This window comes from Pseudonaja textilis, chromosome 7 (genome assembly GCF_049901715.1).
Source record: "Pseudonaja textilis isolate UNSWEBS1 chromosome 7, rPseTex1.2, whole genome shotgun sequence".
NCBI lineage: Eukaryota > Metazoa > Chordata > Lepidosauria > Squamata > Elapidae > Pseudonaja > Pseudonaja textilis.
The window spans coordinates 61,127,204-61,144,885 of NC_141996.1; the positions used below are offsets into that span (position 1 = coordinate 61,127,204).

The window sequence follows — 17,682 nt, forward strand, 5'->3', positions numbered from 1 at the left end:
CCAGACAAGGAATAATGAATGGAAACTGAACAAGGAGAGATTCAACCTAGAAATAAGGAGAATTTTTCTGACACTGAGAACAATCAACCAATGGAACAGCTTGCCTTCAGAAGTTGTGGGCGCTTCATCACTGAAGGCTTTCAAGAAGAAACTGGCCTGCCATTTGTCACCCCTTGGGCAGGGAGTTGGACTAGATGACCTACAAGGTCCCTTCCAACTCAATCTGTATCTATCTAAGATACAGATTCTCTCTGATGTTTGGTGAAGTAATTGAACTGATTTTTCACCAAGGGGAGGGGATAGTCAGCAGAAGGGAAATGAAGTTAGGGAATTAATCAATTACTTTCCTTAATTTATCCTGGAATACTATAGCACTCAGACATTGGGACAGTACACTTTATGATGGCAAACTTTTCTACCAACTCAGAAAAGGAGAAGCGATTGTTAATATGGCTTTCTGACTGTGTCCTAAGTGTCTGGTGGAGAAGCAACCTAGGCCTAAATCTATGGCACAGCATTACAAATGCAGGAGGCAAATTTAAACATAAGCATAACCATTTCAAATCCAATGGGATAAGTTTTTTGCTTTTTTCCTTCAAAGCTAGATTGCTACATCCATCTACATAAGGTATCCTGAGTAACAGGTCATTTGAAGATGCACCCACAATAGCTGAATAATTTTGTATGTATAATTTGATTTGTGTGCACCTGCGTGGGAGGAAATGAGGTAATAAATATTGCTTTCAGATATCCTCAGCCTTTTCTAGAAGACACACAAAATATCTTCATGTGTAAGGAACTGAAGTTGCCAATATTTTCTGATTTGACTAAGTAAGCAAGATATTTAGGAAGTAAAGCTACCTGAAAAGTTGCAGATAAAAGCCTACAGGTGAAACTCAAAAAATTAGAATATTGTGCAAAAGTTCATTTATTTCAGTAACACAACTTAAAAGGTGAACCTAATATATGAGATAGACTCATTACATGCAAAGCAAGAAAGTTCAAGCCGTGATGTGGCATAATTGAAATGATTATGGCTTATAGCTCATGAAAACCCCAAATCCACAATCTCGGAAAATTAGAATATTGTGAAAAGGTTCAATATTCTAGGCTCAAAGTGTCCCACTCTAATCAGCTAATTAAGCCATTGTTAAGTTTGAGCAATGAGAGGCTGAACCAGAGCATGAGTGCAACAATACTTTATTATAACAATAAAGGGCTGACCGTGCTTGCCATGCCAGGAACTGGCTCGCAGCAATCAGCGACTGGTTGGACCCCGCAGCCTGCTTTTATAGCTGGCTGCTGGGGAGAACCAGCCAATGAGGAAAGGGGAAGAACGCCCACTCAAAGTGAGTGGACCTGAGTGAGAACTCCTAGAGTTCTCAGGACATAACACCCCTTCCCCCCAGATGCGAACATGCATAGTCTTTGAGGTAGGCAGGAGGTTTATGTTGGCGCCCGGAACGGCGTAGCTCAGGAACATCGTCTGTCTGTCCGGGGTCTGCCTGGGAAGGCAGAGTCGGCAAAGTGTCACCAGTGTCCCCCTCGGTTTGAGCCTGCCCAGGGCTCGTAGGGTTGATCACTGGGGATGTGCTCTCGAAGGCTGGATCGGGCTGGCTAACTGTCTGGGCGCCGCTGTCTGTGTTCGGGCTTTCGGAACCGGCTGCAGGTGTGAACTGATCGCCGGGCGTGATGTGGATGTGAGGCTGAGGATGAAGCCTCCCCTCGTCTAGTGCCTCTGGGTCCCTGCTGGCGATGGTGCTGAGGCGTCTGCGCAGTTGGTCTATGTGCCTTCTCCAGACGCGGCCATCCTCCAGTCTGACCCGATACGACCGCTGCCCGGTGATAAGCTACGATCTCGCCCGGGATCCACAGGGGGTCTCCAGCGAAGTTCCTCGCGAAAACTGGCTCCTGTAAGATAAAATGTCTAACCCCCGATGAGGAAGCGAGGGGAGAGTCAGGGCAGTATTGTGGGTGTAGTCTGTCCAATACAGTCCTCAGACGCCTGCCCATCAGGAGCTCCGCTGGGGACTTATTGGTGACTGAACAAGGAGTTGAGTGCTGGCTCATCAGGAACCGCGAGAGTTTGTGGTGCCAGTCATCCTTGTTGAACCTTGCCAGGGCTTCCTTAGTGGTCCTGACGGCCCTTTCAGCCAACCCGTTACTGGCAGGGTGAAATGGCGCTGTGAAAATGTGGCGGATACCCAGGTTGGCAGCGAAGCGGCTGAACTCAGTCGATGCGAACTGTGGGCCATTATCGGAGACAATGGAGTCGGGTAGCCTGTGCGTAACGAACAGGCGTGTTAACACGTTGGTGATTGCTAGTGTGGTGGTCGTGGATAGCTGTGCTACGTCAATCCATTTGGAATAGGCGTCCACGACCACTAGGAACATCTTCCCATGCAGAGGGCCCGCTAGGTCGATGTGAATTCTGGACCAAGGAGCGCTGGCATTTTCCCATCTAGTAGGGGTGGCAATGGGGGGAGCAGGACGGGATTCCTGGCAAATGTTGCAGGAACTTACCCAATTGACAATGTCCTCGTCTAGACCCGGCCACCACACGTAGCTGCGTGCTAACGCCTTCATTCTCACGATGCCCGGATGTCCCTCGTGCAATGCTTCCAAAACTCGGGTACGCAGTGAGGCCGGGATGACCACTCGAGTGCCCCATAGTAGACAGCCCTGCAGACTTGACAATTCCTGCATGCGAGTCTTAAAAGGTGTGAATTTGTTATCAACATTGCCACCCGGCCACCCCCTCCTCACCCAGTCGAGCACCTGGGCGAGTGTTCGGTCTGTCTTGGTTTTAGCAGCAATGTCCAGGGCAGTGATGGGTAGGTCCAACTGGGTGATCTCGAAAATAGTGTGGACAGGAGCAGGGTCTTCAGCCGGGGCAGGTAAGGGGCAGCGACTGAGGGCGTCAGCGTGGGACAGTGTTTTACCCGGGCGGTGTATAAGTCTGTAGGAGTAGGCTGCTAGAAAGAGAGTCCACCTTGTCATCCTAGGGGAGAGGACTTGAGGGGTCTGCTTGTCCCCGGCTAGGAGGCCCAGGAGGGGTTTGTGGTCCGTGACCAGCTCGAAAAAATGGCCAAAAAGGAATTCGTGAAATTTTTTCACGGCTGCAACAGCTGCTAGGGCTTCCTTATCGATCTGGCTGTAATTGCGCTCCGTAGCAGAGAGCGTTCTTGAGAAAAAGGCGATGGGAGCCTTGGCGCCATTGGGAAGCCTGTGACTTAGTACCGCCCCAATTCCAAAAGGGGAGGCGTCTGCTGCCAGTACTAAAGGGAGGTTAGGGTCGAATTGAATAAGTACCGCCTCTGACGTGAGTAGTGATTTGACGGTGTTAAAGGCATGGTCTTCCTTGTGCCCCCAGTGCCATGGTGACTTTTTATCCAGTAATCTGTGTAGGGGTTCAGCTACTGATGCTTTATGGGGCAGAAAGGATGCATAAAAGTTCAATAGCCCCAAGAACGCCTGTAGTTCAGTTTTGGAGGTTGGAGTGGGTGCCTCGTGGATTGCCTTAACCTTGGACTCCAGGGGGTGAATGCCAGAGGCGTCAATTTTATAACCCAGAAAGTCCACCTGTCTAGTGACAATGGCACATTTTTCTTTTTTCAACTTGAGGCCATGCTGTCTGAACCTCTCTAACACAGCTCGAACTCTTTGGAAGAGTTGGGGTCTGTCCCTGGCCGAGACTAAGATGTCATCGAGTAGGGTACTACACCAGGAGGCCCTGCAAAATCCGCTCCATGAGGGATTGAAAAATACCGGGCAACACTTACGCCAAATTGGAGACGCTTGCATCGGAAGGCACCCCTGTGAGTGACAATTGTCTGGAGTTCCGCTGTTTGGTTATCTACAGGGAACTGTTGATATGCTTGAGACATGTCCAATTTAGCAAAAATGCTGCCTGGTTCGAATGTGTGTAATAAGTGCTGGATGACGGGCACAGGATAAGCGCTAACTTGTAGAAATTTATTGATTGTCGTCTTGTAGTCCGAGCAAATTCTCAGGCTACCATCTTTTTGAGGGTGTGACAATGGGCGTCTCCCACTTGGCGAAATCTGTTGGCTCAATGACCCCTTGTTTTAATAGTTTATCCAATTCTGCATCTAGTTTTGGCCGAATAGCAAATGGAACCCTACGCGGTTTTAGCCTGATTGGTACTGCTTGGGGGTCAACTGAGAATGAGATGGGGGTACCGTTATAACACCCCAGCTCTTCGCTGAATACATCTAAGTAATCAGCGAATAAGGAGTCAGTGTCTGAGGTTGAGACAGCATGGACTCCTGTTAGCCCTAGGCCGAGATGGGGAAACCAATCGAGCCCCAATAAGGTGGGTAGATTGCCGTTAACTACCACTAGAGGTAGGTGACCTTTAAAAGCTTTAAAACTGACAAGAAACTTGCCTCTGCCGATTACAGGAATGGTCTTCCCTGGTAGTCCTTCAGGCCAAACTGGCATCTCTGGAGCCGGCTAGTGGATAGGCTTGGTTGGAGCCTCTTAAGGGTGTTCCACGAGATAATTGAGAGCGCTGACCCTGTGTCAACCTCCATGCGGCACGGTTTACCTTCTAGGGAGACGGAGAGAGAAATTTTACTAACAGTGTGGCAAGTGTGCTTGGCAAGGTGATGCGTGCGACAGTTCAATACTTGCCTCTGTGGTCCCGAGTGCGAGGGAGGGTGCCTTTGTGCCGCGCTTTGGGGGGCTTGGCAGACTCTCACGATGTGTCCCCTTTTATGGCAGTTATTGCAGGTGGCTCCTTTAAACTTGCAGGTGGTCCTCTGATGAGATCCCCCACAGGCTAGGCACAGGGTGATGTGCTTGGGTGGACCGATGTTTTCTTGTTTGGCTCCTACCTGCGGCCGTCTGTCGTTGGACAGGCGGTGGACTTCGCTTTCATCACTGATGGTTTCCTCTGTTACCACCTCCTCGGAGTGGACTGGAAGTGATGTCAGCTTGGCACTTGGGCCCTGGATTTCGGTGGCTGAGTTTGTTGCCAGCTCAGCTGCCAAGGCTTCCTCGACTGCTTGTGCGAGGTTGAGGTCTTTTTTTGCGAGAAGGCACCTTTGCAGGTGGAGGTCCTTGACCCCGCAGACTAATTGATCGAGGAGCATGTCCTCCAGGTAGGTTCCAAACCCACAATGCAGTGCTGCTGTTCTGAGAGGGGCCATATATTGATTGATGGTCTCCTTGCTCGATTGCTTCCTCATACGGAAGGTGAATCTCCTGGCAATCTGTGAGGGCCTGGGAGAATAGTGGTTAGTGAGAATTTCAAGTAACTCAGACCACGGAACGTTTTTCAACTCACGAGGAGCCACGAGCGCTGCGGCAGTATCGTAGACGGTGGCTCCGCAGTAGATTAGGAAATACGATTTTTTCCGATGCTCCCCCGCATCCGCCAGGCCAACTGCATCGATATAATGATTAAAGCGGTTCTTATACGATTCCCACTTCTCCTCGTCTGGCTTGAATGCCGGGAAGACTGGATTGGAACTCATGGTGCTGGGACCGGTTGAACAACCTGAGGAAAAAATCTCTCTGGGGCAGCAGACAATGTTTTAGTGCCCGTGGTGGGCAAGTGATTTCAGCTCGGGAGAGGCTGTTTGCAATCCTCTCTTTTCTCTCTGGGTTAACCACGTTAGGCTGTTAGCCGTTGATGGCGTTTGGATTCGTGCCTGAGTGGGCGTCAGTGACTGGCTACAGCGCTGTGCTGTACCTTTTGGGTTTGAAATTCAAATGACAACCGTTTGAATTTCGCGCCTGATACTGAGCGGCTGCGGCTCGCAGCGCTTCACTTTCCCTGTAGCTGGGCTAACAAGCGGCTACAGACGCTTCTAACTCTCGATTCTGACCGCTCTCTCTGGCTGCGGATCAGCGTTCGCTTCTTATCGCTTGCTGGCCGCTTTCTCTGTCAGCGGATCAGCGTTTGCTCTTTTTGTTTGCTCTTTTTGTTGGCTGACCGCTCTCTCTGGCTGCGGATCAGCGTTTCTCTTATCGCCGGCCGATCGCTCTCTCTGGGCTGCGGATTGGCGGCTAGTGACTCAGCGGTTGCATGGTGCTTCTGGTAGCCATCCCATCCTTGTCGCCAGTGTTAAGTTTGAGCAATGAGAGGCTGAACCAGAGCATGAGTGCAACAATACTTTATTATAACATTAAAGGGCTGACCGTGCTTGCCACGCCTGGAAACTGGCTCGCAGCAATCAGCGACTGGTTGGACCCTGCAGCCTGCTTTTATAGCTGGCTGCTGGGGAGAACCAGCCAATGAGGAAAGGGGAAGAACGCCCACTCAAAGTGAGTGGACCTGAGTGAGAACTCCTAGAGTTCTCAGGACATAACAGCCATAACACCTGCAAAGGGTTCCCAAGCCTTTAAATGGTCTCTCGGTCTGGTTCAGTAGGAATCACAATCATGGGAAAGACTGCTGACGTGACAGCTGTGCAGAAAACCATCATTGCTTACTTACTCAGTATCTATCATCTTGCTTACTTAGTCAAATCATTACCCTCCATAGAGAGGGAAAGCCTCAAAAGGTTATTGCAAAAGAAGTTGGATGTTCCCAACGTGCTGTATCAAAGCACATTAATAGAAAGTTATGCGGAAGGGAAAAGTGTGGAAGAAAAAGCTGCACAAGCAGCAGGGATGACCACAGCCTGGAGAGGATTATCAGGAAAAGGACATTCAAAAGTGTTGGGGACTTTCACAAGGAGTGGACTGAGGCTGGAGTCAGTGTATCAAGAGCCACCACACACAGACGGATCCTGGACATGGGCTTCAAATATCATATTCCTCTTGTCAGGCTGCTCCTGAACAACAAACAAGGTCAGAAGCGTCTTATCTGGGCTAAAGAAAAACAGAATTGGTCTGTTGCTCAGTGGTCCAAAGTCCTCTTTTCTGATGAGAGAAACTTTTGCATCTCATTTGGAAACCAAGGACCCAGAGTCTGGAGGAAGAATTGAGAGGCACACACTGCAAGATGCTTGAAGTCCAGTGTGAAGTTTCCACAGTCTGTGTTGATTTGGGGAGCCATGTCATCTGCTGGTGTTGGTCCACTGTGCTTCATTAAGTCCAGGGTCAACACAGCCGTCTACCAGGAGATTTTGGAGCACTTCATGCTTCCTTCCGCAGACGAGCTTTATGGGGATGCTGACTTCATTTTCCAGCAGGACTTGGCACCTGCCCACACTGCCAAAAGCACCAAAACCTGGTTCAATGACAGTGAGATTACTGTGCTTGATTGGCCAGCAAACTCCTGACCTGAACCCCATAGAGAATCGATGGGGCATTGCCAAGAGAAAGATGAGAGACATGAGACCGAACAATGCAGAAGAGCTGAAGGCCGCTATTGAAGCATCTTGGTCTTCCATAACACCTCAGCAGTGCCACAGGCTGATAGCTTCCATGCCACGCCGCATTGAGGCAATAATTGCTGCGAAAGGGGCCAAAACCAAGTACTGAGTACATATGCATGCTTATACTTTTCAGAGGTCCAATATTGTTCTATGTACAATTCTTGTTTTATTGATTGCATGTAATATTCTAATTTTCTGAGATTGTGGATTTGGGGTTTTCATGAGCTGTAAGCCATAATCATCAAAATTATGACAAATCACGGCTTGAACTATCTTGCTTTGCATGTAATGAGTCTATCTCATATATTAGTTTCACCTTTTAAGTTGCATTACTGAAATAAATGAACTTTGGCACGATATTCTAATTTTTTGAGTTTCACCTATAGATTAGAAATGCCTACGATACATATTTACAAATGCAAGGATATGCAATAATATTTTACTGCCTCCTCAAAAATTAAGTAATAGACAAACAGTTATGATACAAGTGTTGTGTTTTTCCCCACAGATTGGCAGAAATGTTCATCTATGTTTATGAGATGTCAGAGTTAAATTCATTCAGGGTTAAATTAAATGACTGCAGTGAGAGGGAAATTAAGCATTTTTTTCTCTCCTGCAAATAATATTTAATTTCACCATTTTTTTCTTGCTAGTAGTGAACATCATGGACTAAAAAGAAAATTTCTATATGTTCCAGGTTTATTGCTACTGTAATAGTTTGTTTTCTGTAATTAGTTGGTGTTTTCTTATTGTGTGGTGCAACTTTTAACAAGGAGTTTATCTCTGCAGTGTTGGTATGTTGAATGAAGTAGCTTAAGTGTACATTAAGATTAGTTTGGAAGCTGTGCCTTCTCATCTTTCAAATCCTACCTCCTCATGCTTTTGTACCCAACAATATGAGCTCTTCCACACACAGTACACATTCTTAAAAGTACCCAAGGAGAACAGGGAGTCCTCAATTTATGACCATAATTGAAGCCAAAATGTATGTTGCTAAGTGAGACATTTAAGTCAATTTTGCCCCATTTATGACCTTTCTTGCCACATTTGCTAAGTGAATCACTACAGTTAAGTTAGTAACACGTTGTTAAGTGAATTTGGCTCCCTCCCTGACTTTGCTTGCCAGAAAGTCACAAATGTGATCACATGACCCAAGAACACTGCAACCATCATAAATATGAGTCAGTTGCCAAGCATCTGAATTTTGATCATGTGACCATCTGGATGGTTTTAAGTGTGAAAAGCAGTCATGAGCCACTTTTTGAGTGCAATTGTAACTTGGAATGGCCACTAAACAAACTGTTGTAAGTTGAGGACTGTCTGTAGTTCATAAATGAGGGATCAAACAAAGCACATTCTACTGAAGAAGGAAATTGTAGGACAGTATTCCACCCAAAACCTAGCATGGATACTTGTATTCAGGACAATATCTATGTGATAGTGGAAGATCAGTTTTTCAGGTCCGAAGGTAGCTAAGGAGCTGTTAGGGAAAAAGAGACTTACTTCTAAGTCCAATTCCCTATTCCGGACAGAAATCTCCATACCATACCATCCCAGACAAATGACTATCCAAACTGCTTGAAAATCTCCAGTGACTGAGCACCTACACCTACAGAAGGTAGACTATTCTGCTGTGTAATTTCTCTTACAGACCTGAAATTTCCCCTTATTTCAAATTCAGATCTCCCTCTATAAAATTTCCATTCACTGGTACTTGTTCTACCCTTGGGAACTATGGGGAATAAAATTATCTTCCCTGTGACAACAAGTTGAGGAAGATCCTTTTGAAACATGAACCCATCTTCTGAAGTGCTAAGCAGTCCAAGAGTTCAGTTGGGATAATTTGATGTTCACAAGAAATGTTTTTTTCCAAAAACCTAGCAGACAATTTGACAGACAGACACTATCAGATGGAGAATACTGAAACTTAATTGACCAAATAGTTCAGAAATAAAGTTGGAGGAACTCTAATCAGTCAACAAAATCAAAATCTAGTGGCTCAGAATATGAACTACTTCTTGTTAAATTTCACTAAAGAAAGCAAACAAAATCATGAAGATCATCATATTCCATCCAAATATGTAGTAAGATAAGAGATCCTATGGATTAGATCTGAAAACGTGCCTTACGAACTCTAGACTGATATGTTAAAATATGTTGAAAATAGCTGAGGAAAGATGAAAAGAGCTACAAAAGAGTTTACCCAACTAAATGTCAGATTTTAGAGAATGCTGTGAAGAAACAAGGAAGTCTATCTAAATGAACAATGCAAAAAATAATAATAACAATCCAATGGAATGGACAAGACATTTATTTCAGAAAATTAGAGAAATTAAGAAAAACTTTTATAGAAAGATGGACATAATAAAAGGCAAATGGAGAAAAAATGTAAATACATGAAAAGACTCCACATAAAGACCCCCAAATCATTAGTATATATAAAGGTATGAACACTAAACTAAAACCAGACATTTGAAAAAGCCACAAAAAAACTTTGATGGTTTATGACATAGAAGATTTCCAATAGATCTGCTTCTAAGGTCATAGTTTCTTGCAGTTTCTATGTTGGCATGGAAAACACAGAACTGGCCAGAGGACTGGAAAAGATTAGTCTTTATTTCAATACCAAAAAAGGGAAGAGCTAAGACTATTCAGACTACCGAACAATTATACTTATCTCACATGCTATGAAGATGATGCTCAAGATTTTGCAGCCTGGACTTCAACAATATATGGAACAAAGAGCACTGGAGATACAATCTGATTTCAGCAGCAGCACTGCGGATATCATTGCAAATATCTGATAGATAGTGGAGAAGCCAAGTGAATGCTTAAGACATTATTTTCAGTGCTGATTCTACAAAGGCTTTGATGCAGGGGTTCAACAACCTCAGAAGTTGTGATTAAACTACTTTGGAAGCTTAATTTTTATTGAAGGTGAAAAATGAGAGTATCGAAGCCAGTGTGGAAGCAATAACAGGTTTTACTTCCTGAGCTCAAAAGTCTACAGAAATGATTACTACAATAAAAAATAGACATCTGCTTCTTGGGGGAAAGATTATAAATAAGATATTAAAGTATAATGACATCACATTACCCCCCAAAATCTGTATTGTACAAAGTCACAAACTATCGTAATATATGGCTATGAAAGCTGCACTATCAGAGAGACTGAATAAAGAAAAATCAATGCATTTGAACTGTGGTGCTGGAAAAATTGCTGAGAATACCTTGGACAGGAAGAAAAGCAAATAATTCAATACTAGATTAAGTAAAAACAGTCAGCAGTGCTCATGATGAAATTAAGACTTAAATATATTGGTCACTTAATGTGAAACCAAGAGTCTTTGGAAAAGACACTGGTGTTTAGAAAAATAGAACAGAAAAAGAGACCAGTCGAAGAAAAGAAACCAGATATCACAAGCATGAGCTCATAAGAGCTCAAAGAAGTGATATTGACAAGCAATCATGGTGAGCTGTGTGTCATATCACAAATAGTTGGATGAACAACAGATGTGACACCTGGATTTGATCAGCATTTTTTTAAATTCTTCCATCTCTGCTAATGGTAAGTCTGAACCATTTATTGTATTTGCAAATTGCTGCGCTGATCCAGAGACCAGCAGCTGAGCCATAATGCTCTTCCAGAACAACTGGTTCTCCACAATTGTCACTGTCTGTTGAGTTGCGGCACTGAAGTGGATTACCTCTCACTGCTTTACTTTGGTTTTGTTGCTGATAAACTAAAGAAAGGAGATTTGTGGACAGTTTTGCTGTGATTGCTATGGACAAGAAATGCTGTGCCTCTAAAAAGTTGGGGAATGCTCTCTCTTATAAAGCTCCATTCCTTCTGACTTCTGATCACCATGTAGCCCACCCAAATTATAGTAATACATTGTTACAGGGCCAAGCAAATATTTGAATATGTAAGCCACAGTTTCACAGGTTTCACTGAAAGTGAGATGAGGAAACTTGTGTACTTTTGTTAACCGACACACATAAAATGAGAGCTAAGCAAGCTCTTTGGTTATAAGCAATTGGGAAGCATCTGCATCTTTCTAAATCAGGGGTATCAAACTTGCTTCATCATGTGACGTATTGGGACTTTTTCCCTCTTCGCTAAACGGGGCATGGGCAACATGTGATACATTCCAGCCTGCAGTTTGACAGCCCTGCTCTAAACTATAAAGATGCATTTTTGAAGAGAGCCTCTAGACTTGCTAAAATTTGGTGTAATAACCTCTTAAATCGCAATTCTCACACCTTTAAGTTAATAGGACAGATGGGTATTATGGGAATTATTCTAATATATCAAGAAATGCCAGGCTGAAAAGGCTCATACATGCAATTCATTTTTGCTTGATTGAAACTAATTATGTCCACATGTTATGCCCACAAATGATATTTTTGGACAATAAAAATAATCAAAATTCCTCATGAGCTATAAGTGTCCTTGTCTCTATGCTGAGAATAAGGTAGGTGAGAAACCAAATTATTTAACCCATTGTTTAATATAGGGTAAGAGATCTGGAAGAATCTCATCAAAAGAATTTAGCTACATTAAAAATATTTTGCAGTAGTTCTCATGCTGCTATTCTTCCCCCATGTGCAAATTGTATAACAATCAGAGAGTAGTAAATATTGCAATCCCCAATCTGGCCCAACTACATAAAGCAGGTGGCAGGGAGAGGAAATACATTGTGCTAAAACAGACACAGGAGGCAACTCTGAGAGTCGGCAGATGCTGGAAAGAAGCCCACCTTCACTGCCTTTTTTATCCTGTGATCTCATCAGAGAAGATTACTATTAAATATCTGGCTTACATGATTGTGCTGATGTCATGAATTGGCTGGATAATCTTTGATGTCTGCCAATTAATCTGTAAGTCAATTTTCAACTGCAAACAGCATTTAATAAATAACCCCTGTGTGGAAGCTTTTGATTAATTTGATATGCCCAGCATTGGACACCGAATGGCATTTGGCTGCTTTGCAGCATTATTACTATCAGCATCAATGATATATAAGTGATACTTTTTTTTCATATTTATTTGCCTTTTTGTAATTGAAATAAATTCAGAACCTCAGTATGAATATTCTTCTATCTTTGCATTCAGAGAGAGATTAAGGCATTTGAATGGACCCAGATTTTGCCTTGATATTAATGGGATGAGTGCTGGAAGCATCCCTGATTTAAATGTTTCTACAATTATTGTGACTATTTTATCTTGGTTCTGTCTTGTATTTTTCCACAGGAAGAAATCTTGCTAAAAGGCACGTATTCAGTTCAGAACATTATAGAAGGAAAAAGCACTGACAGGAAGGGAGTTAATAAAAAGATTAACCTCAGACAAAGGATGTGTATTCCAAGAAGATATGCCTGTCTATAGCAGTTACAAAATAGCAGCTACAGAGTATGTGGCTCATGTCAGGTAGACTGGTCTAAAAAGATTAACATTGTATCTCTTTACCTTCCTGTAAATTTCCTCTCTCACCTCCTCCCTTGAATTAGCACAATAAAAGAGGACAGCAAAAAGCCTGGGGGAGGAGAAAAAGGAGCAGAAGAAGCAGAGAAGCCCGGACATTTTCCATCTGTTCCAGGGCAGCCAGGGAATCCCATCTCCCCCAGGCTCAAAGTGTTGCCTCATTTTAAGATCAAAAAAAAAAAAAAAAAAACGCAACAAATTATTGTGATGAAAACCCAATTTTTAACTATTGCTGGAACATAAATTTATTTTTTAAGGTCTGTGTTTTAATAAATCTGCATGAGAATTAATCTGTGTTACATGTTTACTTCAAACAGTTATTTATATTTTACTTTATTATTTAGATAAAAAGAAGAACATTTGATTGCAGGCATATTTCCTCTGTGAATTGCCGGATCTACTATCTGAAAGAACAGCAAGAAGATCTTTTCATTTAAAGCTTCTCTGATCTACTTCCCATAAAGCTGTGAAAGTTTCCCATTTGAAACATGGGGTAACTGCTGATTAATACTAAAAGCTAAATAATCTGATTCAACATGAAGAAACTTATTTCTATGGATACCTTCATCATACTTCCAAGGCCTGTCATCTTGAAAATGATGAAGTTAAGGTAATAAAAAGTTTGTGACAAGCCATTGTTTCTCTCATGTCAACTATATATACCATCTTCAACCATATATACCATCTTCATAGATGTTATTTTGGAGTGAGCTCCAGATAGACTAGATAGTGTTTAATGGGGGAAACTATGAGGTAGAGACTAAGACTGAGAGCCAGCCTTTTTCTCCTGGAATTTTCTGAATTGAGATTGTATCGCCACGGCAGCTTTCTCTGTCTTTGGTGCATCCATGTCTATCCTTTTTGGAGAATTATCCAAGCCTCCTCTTAAAAAAAATACTTTGCTATTTAGTTGCTAGGAGCTCCACATAGTCCATAAACTGTAGGCACCTTTTGTGCCTCAGCTTGAGAGAACCATGTTTAAGTAGTTGGGGGTGCCAAGGGCAGAAATGCCACTCCAAAATTTGTAGGGGTTAAAGTATCTATTCAAAACTCCATCATCATCATCATCATCATCATCATCATCATCATCATCGTCGTCGTTGTCGTTGTTGTTGTTATTGTTATTGTTATTATTATTAGGTTCACCAAACAAGACAAGAAAAATATATGCCCTCATTCCTCAGAAAATAAATAAAAGACAAAAGCGGACATTTGCATTGTTTTAATTTAAAGCATTGGATTTATTGAAATAATATAAGAATGCAGCTCAAGACTGACCAAATTTCAGTAATTTCATCCTAATATTTTATTTTAATATCAGGTAAAATGTGGTTTACAGAAGAACTGATACTGGATATCAATACAGAGACTAAGCCATAGCATATGCATATTTATTTTGATACCTGACAATTGGGGTTTTAAATAGTGGTTATTCCTGTACATGCATCTAAATGTTTTAATTCATTTCCAGATAGACTAGGAAGTGTTTAATAGGGGAAATTATGTGGTAGAGACTAAGACTGAGAGCCAGCCTTTTTCTTCTGGAATTTTCTGAATTGAGATTGTATCGCCACGGCAGCTTTCTCTGTCTCTGGTGCATCCATGTCTATGTCAAAATCCTCTGGAACCTTCTTTTGTGCATCTATATCAAGAAGATAAATAAACATAAACAAAAATAATTAATACACGTTTAAAAAGAAAATTACCAACATGGATTCTGATGAGAAGTCAAGCAAAGAAACCTTGTGAACTCTTCTCTCCTATTTCCATATATCGAAGAGATCTCACCTAATCACTAGATGGACAGTGTTCTGAGACATGATGTGTGGCTGAGAATTGGTCGGCATTTTTCAACCTTGCCAAGTTTGAGAAACACTGATCTAGACACCATTTTGAATATCCCACAGATTAAAACTATTGTTTAGTATTAGCCTCCCAGCTTTGCTTTAAATTTGAGGCCAGAAAAAAAAAAGGCTAAGGAAGGCCAAGAGCAGACACCAGCTGTCCAGGAATGACCAACATAGCTGTCTACCTGGAACAAACTAATTACAAGGATTTTTTTTTCCAACTTCCTAAAGTTTTGATAAATAACTAGAGCAAGTTATTTGTTCAATGTTTCGAGGATTGAGGCACATTTGGGAAGTCAAAATATTTGATTGGCTTGCAGAAAAGATGATTCCTGTGGAAAAAAACTTTCAGACTAACAGGGCTGTTGTGATGAGCATGGTCAGTCATTGGACACCATTTATCAAAAGGCAAACTAGCTTTCTTGGAATGCCAAAGTCATTCTTGCAAATAAATTACACTGCAAAAGGTTTGTACTTTGCTCTGCAGCATGTCAATATCCTACTTAAATTAATTAAAATTAATTATTGTAAATAATTAAAATAGTTTTAACAAGCTCCAAGGGAAGCTGAACTTGTTGGGCACCAGGGGAATTGTCTTGAAGCACACTGAGGCCTGAGGGTGGGTTATGGATTCTTGGCTGGCATTATCTCTTCCAATAATAAATTAATTGACAGAATTTTTCAAAGAATTAGAATTTGCTCCTAATGTTTTCTCAACTTCTTTAATTCTCAATTATTTTTTTAAAAATATTTATTGACCATATTGATAGTGGTATTGAAAATCTCATATATCTATGATGGCAATACTAATTTAGAACAAATGGACTAGAAACCCAATTCATTTACTCTATTATACAACCTCTTACTCTAAATACTTAGAGCACAACTTTTCACAAATCTCACTGAGCTCTACTGCTTTATTTATAAACCAGGAGGGCCTGTGTTGGAAAATTATAATTGCTTTGTTTATTGTATATTTTTATCTATTTGGTGTTAGCTTTTTAAAAGCAGATTTTTTTTTCTATGAAAATTTTTCAAAAATATGTTTGCTGTGGTTCAAATATGTATTTAAAATAGATGATATGGATATTGTTTTAATATGAAATAAGTCTTGTGAATGAATGAATGTGCCCATCATTTCATATTCTATTTTACATTTGTTTGGAGACTCTGACTCTTTAGCCCTACTGGGGAAGGCTCATATTACTAAGAATGCTTCAGGTATTTGTTCAATGTTCCTCTTTCTTCAACACCTTTTCTAGAAAATCTCATTTCTTTGGAGCCTTCCAAAGTCAGTAATGACTATCTTTAGAGTTAATCTTCCATGGAAATTGGAGGCAAAACTGAATTTCATACAAGAATCCTAGATTAGGATTGGAGCACTGGAGAAATTTGTTCAATTGTTTTCTTTGTTCATAACTTCATCTAATGAAAATCATCTATATGGAATGTGAGGACATAGGTTGTCTCAAATAACAGATCTGGAAAGGTGCATATTTATCTATTTGGAAAATGCACAGAAAATGTTAAATAAAACATCGACAGAACTGCAGTTTCACTCTAAGTTTTCTCATGCGCATGCAAACATAAATACCACCATTTCCGACACATCACTGGGAATACAAATACTAAATTAAATTGAGAAATTGAAACAGCTGTTTCCCCAAAAGGTAATAGGGAAGCACCTCCACATTGTTGTACTGAAAATGCATGGATTTATGTACATAATCATCAAAAATCAAGCTTAGCTTAAAAGATCCATATTTGTTTTGATTTGTTTTCTGTTTTTTGATAGTGTTTTAATTACTATAAGCTGCCCAGAGTTGCTAAGATGAGATGGTGACTATACAGATCAAATCACATAAATAAACCAGCAATGCTGGCTGGATTGCACTTTAAAAGCAAGAATAATACAGGTAATAAAGAAGCCATAGACCTCCGGAAGAAAATAATCAAAATAAAACAACTAAAAGTCCAACTATCCTGGCTCTTTCCTAACTTCTGCTTCCTTCTGGACTGTTCTGACCCAGGCTTCATAAACTGTAATTATATTCACAACTTGTTTTAAAAACAAAACCTACTTTATTGCAATGCTGGGAATTGTTTTCATTTCCAGCCGGAATTAATCTTAAACAGTCCCCCAAGATAAGCACACACCTTTCAGTTCGGTTGAGTGCTGCCAAAAACAGAAGTATCCAATTAACTATAAAAGAAATCAACTGAAGTACAAGAAAAAACCAACTAAAGTATACAGAGCTTCAATGATGATTTGGAACCGATCGAACTACTTTGCTTCCTGCAAAGGTTTCATCATCTAGGCCTAACTTTTATCCCTTATGGGAGGGGCAATCACCTTCCAGCCTTACTCCCAAGTCGCTCCCTTTGTTTCAGCTGTTCTCGCCTTCTAGCAGCTCTGTGCACACGCGCACTGGGAATAGGCTCCTCTGGGTCCTCTGCTTTGCTGCTGCCAGACTCCAAAGGCTCTGAAGGCAGCAACCCACTCCCAGATGGTCCTGGCCCCATCTCTGCACTGGATGCAGGACCCTCATCCTACTCTTCTCCAGATTCCCTGGCTGGTTCCCTTTCATCCTCGCTGTCTGATTCCACTGCCATCTGCACTGGCTGCTGGAGAACAACAACATGGACTCCATCCTAATAGCATAGCTCTTTTCTGGAATATATTAACTCCCAATATTTTGCTGCTGAAGGAAAAATGGGCCATAGGTGATATATCTCTTTCTCTAGATACACTCCATACACACTCCAGACATTAGCCAATGTTAAAAATAAAAGATTCCTCTGGAGTTTTGAACAAAATAGTCACTACAAAATTTTACATCTTATGTGACTGTATTGGGCCACGTGGCAGTATAGCCCTGGCAGCTATATCTCCAGACTGCTTTGCCAGTACCCAGATGCATTAGTAATTATTGCTGGTAATTTCAATGCTCATATTGAAGAGTCAGATGCTTTTTTACAACTCATTTTAATTGGTTTC

General features: G+C 41.8%; 1 protein-coding gene across 1 annotated transcript in view; it reads right to left on the bottom strand.

Moving 5' to 3' along the window:
• Positions 1-14,044: 14,044 nt before the first annotated feature.
• Positions 14,045-17,682, bottom strand: part of PCP4 (Purkinje cell protein 4) — a 59,467-nt gene continuing 55,829 nt past the window's right edge. The window contains exon 3 of the mRNA XM_026721290.2: positions 14,045-14,479. Within this exon, the coding sequence (XP_026577075.2) occupies positions 14,352-14,479 (128 nt within the window). The 3' untranslated portion in view covers positions 14,045-14,351. The remainder of the gene's footprint in view (positions 14,480-17,682) is intronic.